Genomic DNA, 9,634 nt, shown 5'->3' on the forward strand with positions numbered 1-9,634 from the left:
GGAGTTCGGGGACTTGTAGGGGCTAGGCGCCTCTCGGACGTTACTTATGCTTGATGACATCATGTGTATAACTCCCCAACCAAGAAGCTCCTCTTACTTGGGGACTTCGGGGACTTGTACATACCTCCAACAATATGGAGGATTTGCTACATCACCAAGCATAAGTAACACCCTCTTGGGGGGGTCCACAAGCCATGGTGGGGCCCAACCGAGACATGCATCCCGTAGCCCGATGTCCAAGCTACGCCACGGTAGTCAGAAGCGGCCAATACCTCGCCGGGAAGCCACCTTCCCGGCCTTGCCAACATGCCTCCATAATATGGCTTTCTAGACTAGAATAGTGGTTTTGCATCACACATCTAAGAAAATATAAATGAGAGGGGTTCCCCTACCTATAAAAGGGACTCCTCCTCTCACATAAACTCCATCCCATTACAACTCATGTAATCCCCTTGGGCCGCAAGGCCCAACACACATAGTTAAACATTCAAGTGGACGTAGTTTCCTGCTAAGGCGGGAGACGAACCACTATACTTCTTACTCTCTCTTTCTAAACGTTAATTAGACCCCTCGGTCACTAACATTAACAAACTCAAACCTATTTATTAAACGGGTTACCCGTTTTCAACCCATTTAACCCATTTAATAAATAGGTTATGTCGTGTTGGACAAAATAACTCATTTAAGGGTTATCATTGCGACCCATTTAACTAAAACAATGCATGAATTGATTAAATTCACCAAAAACTCCACAAGATGAAGAATATAAATAATTATTCATAAATAATTAAATCCAATAATGATGAAGAAAAATATTTTAAACTGTCATATCCTATGATTAAATACTTCCAACGTCTAAAATTTCAAGAAGAAATATAGCATAAGTGGGTTATACGGGTTTACTTCGTGTTGGCAGTTTCACCCGCGGTCGACCAGTTTATTAAATGGGTCATGTCTGATTGACCCGCGGCGACCTGCTTTTTAATCGTGCGAATTCAACCCTTTTTATTTCGTGCGAGTTTTGAGTCGTGTTATCGGGTCATGTCGAAATTGACAGCCCTAATCAAGGATTTGATAGTTAAAGATGGTTTATTTGCTTAAAAAGATTGTACTTGATGAAAAATATGTGAGTGTACTATGCACCTTCAGAGGTTATTGAGTTATTCATAGAGGTAATTAATTATGGGGCCGTGACCACTTACCCAATTTCATCCTAAAAATTGCCCACTTACTCCACTAAGAGTTTTTTAATCCCTTTTACCCAATTTGAACATGAATGACAATGTTACCCTCATTTTAATTAACAAACCCCTCAGACTCTCTCTCTCTCTCTCTCTCTCGCATCCAGATCTAAAACCACCATAACCACACGCCCCCGCCCCCACGACAACCAGCTCACCTACACCGGCGGCGAGACCAAGATCCTCGTCGTCGAACGCACCATCAAGCTCTCCGCCCTCTCCCACAGCGATGTGTAGTTCGAGTACCAGCTCCCCGGGGAAGACCTCGACGCCTTGATCTCCGTCACCAACGACGACGACCTCAAGTACGATCGCCTCTATCGGCCCTCCGCTAGGCCCGCCAGAATGAGGCTGTTTCTCTTCCCGGTCAATCACAGCGACAGTTTTCGGTCTGACAGGTCGTCCGATAGGGATCTCTTCGTTGAGGCTTGGAATTCGGGTCCTGAGACAGAAATAAGAAGGTGGAGTGGAGCCACTCCGGTTGAGATGCTGGATCTGGTGGCCAGTATGGAGGACCATGACGTCGAGCCCAACACAGGCTGTCTTTTTTTTTTTTTTTTGGGCATAACAATCTGTGGCCTGTGTCTAGTATGTGAAAATATGAGAGAAAATGCATTGCAGTACTGTAGCCTCATAATATTCAGCACAAGTTGTTCTAGAGCTTGCTTTCCCCGTTGGTTTTGTATGATTTGCAAGTACAGTAGGCTTCTATTTTTTTTTTCTTTTTTTTTCTTTTTTTTTCTTTTTTTTTTGAGAAAACAAGTACAATAGTTGGGTAATATCTTGTTAATAGAAGTAGGTTAACATTACAGATGGATGCAATTTTTGTAGTGTTTTCTTGCTGAAAAGAAAGAAGCACTACAAAAAAAAATTGCAATGGCCACGGCGCAATGCCGTCACTAAAACTTCATTTGCCGTCGCAAATTGGCGACCGCTAGGCGACGACAAAGCTTTGGTCGCCGTTGGTGGCGTCGCCAATGCTATTGGCTACGACAAATGCACAGTCGTAAGAGTATTAGCGACGGCAAACCTTTTGCCGTCGAAAGGATCTTGCGACCGAAAAATGCCGTCGCCAATACCAATAGCGACGCCACCAACCGCTACCAGAGTTATCTGCCGTCGTCAAAAGTCATTTGCGACGGCGAAAATGCGTCGCAAAAATGTTATTTATGAATAAAAAAAAGGGACCGTGACCACTTACCCAATTTTTGGCCAAAAATTGCCCACTTACTCCACCAAGAGTTTTTTAACCCCATTTACCCAATCTAACAGTGCTTGACAGTATTGCCCTCATTTTAATTAACAAATTACACTCATATCTCTCTCTCCTCCCCCTCATCGATTTCTTTCTCTCTCTTTCTCTAACCTCGTCTCAGGCTCTCTTTCTCTCTCTCTCTCTAAGCCACCACTCCACCGTCGATGTCGGCCTCTACCGCCGCCGCTCGATCCCACCGTCGGACCACCAGAGGATGACGCCATCCAACTCCACGATCCCAACCCCTCTGGGCTTCGCCGGTTTTGTTCGTCAGATGTCCGGGAAGCTCTCCACGCCGGAATTGGGTCTGGGCTTCGCCGGTTTTGTTCGTCAGATGTCCGGGAAGTTCCGAAGCTCCACGCCTGAATCGGGTCTGGGCTTCGCCGGTTTTGTTTGTCAGATGTCCGAGAAGCTCCGAAGATCCACGCCGGAATCGGGTCTGGGCTTCAAAGCTCATCTCCTTACAGGTCTCGGACGACGTCAAACTGTGGTCTATTGGGGGGCAATAGACAGATTATTGCCCCCCAATAATTTCTTAACTGTGGTTAATTAATCACTGAAATTAAAGTTTTGATAAGTCTTATGTTGTTTTGAGTTTATTAAAGTACAATAATCTGTTAATGATAGAAACTGGTGATTTTTGGGGTGGTCTATTGGGAGGCAATAGACAGATTATTGCCCCGCAATAATGTCTTAACTGTGGTTCATTTATTACAGGTCATTTCAACAAAATGCTGCTAGATTCATTAACCAAAATAATTAGGTTTATTGGGGGGTCATAAAAAGTTTATTGCCCCCTAATAATTTTTTTATAGATGGTCAGAAGTAACTCAGTTTGGTTTTAAATTAGTTTACAAAAGTACAGGTATTCAAATTCAATATTTGGTGAATTTAAGTCCACAACGAATTGCCTTTTTTTTCACACTCTCCACTTCACTTGAACCGCTTCACCCTAGGCCTCCCGGGTGGCCTCTTAACAAGAATAAATGCACCTAACAACAAAAGGATCAACCATATTCCTCCAAAAAATGACAAAACAATTATATTATTGCCCCGCAATAAACAGATTATTGCCCCCAAATAATATATCAAAAATACCAAAACACATTAGAAGCAGTCTTTAAACACAAAGGAAAATATCACTGAACACAGTTATAGAGACTTTACAACAATTAAGACACATTATTGCCCCTCAATAGGAAGATTATTGCCCCCCAATAATCTCGACTCCTGTTGACGATTTTGCCCACAATTCCAGTCATTTTGCAACAATTTCGGTTGACCATTTGCCTTCACACTGATTTGACTCCGATTGCAACGACTCTGGTTGCAGCCCGGGACCGGAGATACAATCAAGTTGCGATTTCCGTGATGATCAGTCGCCGGCGAGAGAGACAGAAGCAAATCGAAGACGTACCCGATTCTACTGGCGGTCGTCAATTCCTTCAGAAGGTCAAACCCGGCCTCGCCAAGCTTCTCAGCGACGAGGATCATCGGCTTGGCGTCGAGCCTGGCCGCAGAGAGCACGACAACGAGTTTCAGCGTGGCGATGGCGAGAGCCGGCGTCGTGGGCGACCTGCTGGAGGGATGGAGGGAGGGAGAGAGAGATCCGACGTCGTCTAGAGAGAGAGAGAGAGAGAGAAATCGGTGAGGGGGAGAGAGAGAGAGAGAGAAACTGAGAGGAGAGAGATTGAAGGAGAGGGCAAAAAAGTCCCAAAAATTAATAAAAAAGAATTAATTGGGTATTAGGGAAATAATCCTTTAGAGTGTTTTGGGTAAACGGGGTTAAAAAACAGTTAGTGGAGCAAATGGGCAAATTTTAAGCTAAAATTGGGTAAATGAGCATTTCCCCTAAAAAAAATTTGGCATGCATATTTGCATGCCATTTTTTTTTTTTTTTTGATAAAAGCTATACAAAAAGGAATAAAGCTTATACAAAAGGGAATGTAACATTTTAATTTTTCTCACGAATGTTACAAAAGGAATGAAGCTTCTATGAAAGTTTACAAGATAATTAAGCTTTACAAGGTGCTTATCTTCCTCTACTTCAACATTGAAATAGAAGCTGCTCACCAAGCCTGACTAGTTGTTTGCCTCAAAATCGTCTCGGCCGAAATGAGGGCCGAGGGACCTGTGGTTGAATTGTCCTTCTGAAATTGCGCGGGCGTGCCAACTCGCGGCCGAATGGCCGAACGAGGTTCAGATCTAATTTGCGCTTGTATCTGACTTCTTATCAAATGATTGAAGGCCGAGGAAGGAACCCTATCGGCCGTTGGGTTCTAATGCCTCTGTTGCAAGGACTTCGGTCGGGCGTCAATCCTGACCGGGATCTACTATCACGTTCACTTCTTGGGTAAACTCAAATGTTCGGGTGACAAGCGAGAGATCTATCGGGTGAAGGTACTCGCAGATCACGGTGAAGACGAAAGTGAAATGGACTCGGCTGTCAAAGCATTGTGAGAATATGTGTGTGTGAACAACGAATCGCATCGACCCAATCCGGACTGGCCGAAAGAGATCAATGGCTGATAATTCTATGTTACGAACTACTCCTAAGTGCGAAAAGTAAAGTGCATATAAAGTAAATAAACAAGAAAGTAAAGTGCTTGAATGTAAAGAATTGAATTGAAACTAAGAAACTAGAAATGAAAACAAGTTATGAAAGTTGAATCGAAGGTAAAGTACCTATGAGATAGCAAGAGAAAAGTTTAAGAGTAAAAGTTGTATATTGATTTGTTTGTGTGATGCAGGACCTTTTACAATGAGTTTGAAGCTCCTATATATACAGATCAAAACCTAGGCTAACTTGTTCTCTAAAACGTGGAATTCAAGTAGGATTCATCTTCCTTTTTTGGGTTGATTCATCCATAAATGTTATGATTCGGCTGATATCTGGAATCTTCACAATTGAAATTCTAAATTGATTTAAACTCTTTCCTTGTGAGGATTCCTTCCTTAAACGGATTCCTTGACCGATGTTTGTCAGTTGGGCTTGGGCCGAGCATATCTAAGCTCCTTCTCGGCCCATCCGCATAGTCACTTATTTGAACTTGGATTTTCCAACCATGTAACCGTGTGATCCACTTTCATCATCTTTTGGGTTGTTCGACCCAAAATCTCAAACCTCGGCCGAGTGATTGAATGATGTCTTTATCTCAGACTCAAAACTCTAATCTCGATCGAGTGACCGAACAACGCCCAGTCATACGACTCAAAACTATAATCTCGATCGAGTGACCGAGAAACTCTGATTTCGGTCAACACCTTCATTTCGGCCGTTTGACCTAAATTATATATTCTCGATCGGCCTAATGCTTATTTGACTAATTTCCTCATCTCAGCTGAATGGCCAATTAATTTCATTCTCAGCCGAATGATTGAGTGACTTCATTCTTGGCCCTAACTTAATCTCAGCCAAAATTCTCTCTCATCCAACAGTGAAAGCTTAGTAGGTCGACGTGCAAAAAACAGGTGCAAACACTAGTAAGAAACAGAAGTTGCTCACCAAGCTTGAATTGATGCTTCAAGGTACTACCTATATGACAATTTTATAGAGTCAAAATGTTAAATACAACCTTGAAGAAATATATGAAGCTAGCTAAGTTTAAGAATCAAAACTAACAATCTTCAATTATATAACAAAGCAGCAGCTAGCTAGAAGCTAATACTACCAAAAGGCTAAACTAGATAAACAAAAGCATAAATGTATCTCTATATATTACCAGAAGGCCAAGTGTACAATATCCAAAATAAATTACGTATGTGTTTTCTAGGTTGATGAAAGAATGGCTAATATTTATCACAACTCTCAATCATTTAAGTGTCATCACTAGAACATAAGTATTCATGATGGCTCTGAATGAATAAAAATGGACATTCAAAACATAAAAGTATAAATCTGTACAAGTATTCATGAGGGAGAGAGGAAGGAGGAGGGGGGGGGGGGGTTTGGTTGTTCACATCACTCACCTCTTAAGAAGTGACAGATCATCACCTTTGCTTAAACTCTAGTTTAGTTGATGGATCCTGTTTAGTATCTGCCAGAAAATGAATGGCATATATGTGTAACTTGCGTAAGTATATATGCATCAATAGTATTTAAAAACCAGTATGATCAGTAAAAGGAGGTATACCATATAGGTGATTGCACATGCTTCCATTTGGTAAATATTCAAAAACCAACATTTGACTTTCGTGGCAGTAACTCAGTATTTTAACTAAGATTCAGTGATGAATCTGCGACAAGTACATTACCTGCTACCACATAATTAAGCTCTTACATAGTTGTTTTTGTTATGCACAGTTGTTCATTATGCAAAATGAAAAGAAACTGATCCTTAACACCATATCTAGTTTAGGCATAGAACATGGTTCATTAAGTAACTAGGAGCTACAAAATGTAATGCACAGAAGTATAGAGTGTAGAACACTATGATATGTCCCCATTTAGTTATACCTCTGAGACAAATTCTTGTCTAGGAGCACCGGGGCGCCTTTTGATAGCCACAACCATCCCATCACGGAGCAAACCTTTATAAACAAGTCCAAAACTTCCATATCCCAGAAGACTGCTTTCATCAAAATGCTTGGTAGCTTGCTCTAACTCCTCCATTGTGAAGTGCCTTGTTGAACTAGGTCCACCTCTAGTCAGCTCAACTGACCATGTTGGCAAGAAGAGTATCATAGACATCAGTAGTTAACTAATTGGCAAAAACATTAGATAAAATGTGATATAAAATCTTACCTATTGCAGATGGATCCGAAGAACCAGTCTTTGAATCCTTGTTGGGGAAATGCTTATTACATTGTGCCTTGCAGAACGACATGAATCCGACGATTATTGCCGCCAAGGCAAGTGCCCCAACAGCACCTCCAACTATGGCTGCAGAAGATGACTTTGACATGTCTTAGAGCCTTTGCTTTCTCCAGTTATAGACTTAAACATTGAGCCTGTGATGATAATGCAGAAGAACCAAAAGAGCAGTCAATCCAAGCATTTTAACGAGTTTGGGATTTTAAACACCAGTCTCTATGGCAACTATACTAGTCAAAGAGATTAAGTGGTCTTATTGATTTGAGAAAACTAAAATGTAGTTTTAGAGTGGCATTTGAGCACTTGCTAGTGGGGTTTTGGTGCCAACAAATGTTCAGAGATGTTAACTGGCTGATCTCAAAGTATCTACTTGGGAAACAATTTTGGTATGTGATGAAAAACTGATGCTGCTAAAATCTAAACAAATAGATCAAAAGACAACCCATGCTTTTAGAAAGGCCTTTCAGCAAACAAACGGACAAAAAAAAAAATTAATTAGCTAAACCTGTTTTTATGTCATAAATACTTGTGTATCATCAACTTGGCCATTCGCAACAGCGCCATAATTCATCACATTGAATGTGCTTGTTGCAAGTGATCTCCATGCTTCTGGGAATGCCTGTCAACAAACAAAAATTGCAGAGAATCAAGATGCATTAATTAAAATTTAACATAACAAGATTAATCACAATAATATAAGCTTGCTAGCCAAATGATTTGGTAATATACGTCCTTGTAAATCATCATATGTTTGGCGATTTGGAAGAGGACGATAATACACTTCGAATGTATTTGGAGTTGCAAAAACATCACCATATTCATTATTGAATGGATTTGATGTCGCAGCAGCAACTTGATCACCATAATAACCAATGGCATCATCATCTTTTAAAGTATATGTTGTAGGAAACCAGTAAGTCTGGCACATGAACTTGGTGAAGGTGAAGCAACCAAAACGAACATGAACAAAAAGATCGTAGCAAGTACTCGGACCTCCATATTAACTCTAGCTAGCCAGCTATCTCTAACAACGAAAAAAATAAAGAAGGAAAGAGAAGGCTAGCTAGGTTGAGAGCAATTTAGACTTCTTAGACAGCACAAGAGACATTATATTGATTGAATGACATTGCAAGTGGCTGAAATCATATAATGGGAATTGCTAAAGAATTAGGACCATTTAACACAATTATACTTATTTCAGCTTGGCACACAACAATCCATTCCCAAAAATCCCCAATCGCTTTGTAGACCCAGGTTCAAAATTGGAACCTCTGCCAAACCCTACAATCTATAGAAGATAGGAAGTTTTTAAAAAGTAGATATCTTAAGGGGCTTAAACCCTAGATTACAGGGCTCAAACAATGAGCCTGACCACTTCACACAGAACCCTTATTGGTGATTTGCTTGCGCATTTCACCAAATGAGTTTACCCTCTCTACATCACTGATCAAGTAAAACCATATCCCTATTCACAAACACCATCTTTCATCAAATATAAAAAGGCAAACCATACGGAATCACAGATAATTTGCATTAACAAAATTCACTTTGCATTAACAGCAAAATGCAAGAAAGCAAATCTCACACAAGCAGTGACTAAAGCTTTCAGTCCACAATGAATTAAATCAGAGATAATTTCTAGCAGATCATAACTGAAAACCTCAACATAAAATTGAATCTAACAGTAAAATGAAGAAGCCCAAAACAAAAACTAAGCAAAAAGAGGTAGGGAACTGACCCAAGACGCAAACTTTCCGAGAATAGAGAAGAGAAAGCATCTGAGTTGAATCGAAATTCAGCACAATTCCGCTCGAACAGAACGATACTCACTCGAATAACCACGCCATTGATCTGGAAGCGTCTGAGTTGAATCAGATTCAACGAGAGAGGAAGAGGTATGACTGAAGAGAGCCAAATTGAAATACCCAAAAACAAGAAGCCCTAGATCTAGATCAACACAGTTGCCACCAAGTTCTGCGATGCTCAATTTGTTGAGTTAGATCGAGAACGAAGAGAAAGAGAAAGAGGGTTGCGGTAGAGATCGAACAGAGATTGAGGGAAATAGGCTAGGGCTTTTTTATTAGAAAATAGATTTAATAAGAGAATTGGGCTCATAGTTGTTCTCTCGTGCGATAGCATTGTAGACGCAGTCGCCAAGTATTGAAAGTTTGCGACTGCAAACGTTTCGCCGAAGAAAAATATTAAAGATTGGCTACGCCATTGCCACGGCATAGTAACTCAGTCGCAAGTTTTGCAACGGCGTAACTTTGCCGAAGAGAAAAGCCCATTTTTAGCGACGGCAAAAGGATGTCGACGCCAACTAGG

General features: G+C 40.9%; 1 protein-coding gene across 8 annotated transcripts; it reads right to left on the reverse strand.

The window, feature by feature from the left end:
• Positions 1–3,530: 3,530 nt before the first annotated feature.
• Positions 3,531–9,634, reverse strand: LOC133734115 (proline-rich receptor-like protein kinase PERK3). Of its 8 annotated transcripts, none has more exons than XR_009858089.1 (6): positions 9,048–9,634; positions 7,815–8,333; positions 7,241–7,446; positions 6,630–7,152; positions 6,466–6,533; positions 3,532–4,115 (listed from the first exon to the last, which is right to left on the reverse strand). XR_009858089.1 is itself a non-coding variant. In XM_062161755.1 (5 exons), exons 3-5 carry the CDS (start codon positions 7,398–7,400, stop codon positions 6,504–6,506), a joined length of 390 nt encoding a protein of 129 aa, XP_062017739.1. In that variant the 5' UTR covers positions 7,401–7,446; positions 7,815–8,333; positions 9,048–9,625; the 3' UTR covers positions 6,044–6,503. The 8 variants fall into 8 exon arrangements, 2 of the variants coding, with proteins under 2 accessions (XP_062017739.1, XP_062017738.1); XR_009858092.1 differs by having other exon boundaries at positions 3,540–4,115; positions 6,953–7,152; positions 9,048–9,631; XR_009858090.1 differs by lacking the exon at positions 3,532–4,115 and adding an exon at positions 4,154–4,171.

Source organism: Rosa rugosa, chromosome 2, assembly GCF_958449725.1.
Source record: "Rosa rugosa chromosome 2, drRosRugo1.1, whole genome shotgun sequence".
Classification (NCBI taxonomy): Eukaryota; Viridiplantae; Streptophyta; class Magnoliopsida; order Rosales; family Rosaceae; genus Rosa; species Rosa rugosa.

Excerpts from the sequence above, each read along its gene's own strand:
- LOC133734115 (XM_062161755.1), bottom strand. The coding sequence starts at position 7,400 with ATGTCAAAGTCATCTTCTGCAGCCATAGTTGGAGGTGCTGTTGGGGCA. Across the intron at positions 7,153-7,240 it reads TTCGGATCCATCTGCAATAG|TTGAGCTGACTAGAGGTGGA; the intron begins GTAAGATTTTAT and ends CAACATGGTCAG. Across the intron at positions 6,534-6,952 it reads GACAAGAATTTGTCTCAGAG|ATACTAAACAGGATCCATCA; the intron begins GTATAACTAAAT and ends ATTTTCTGGCAG.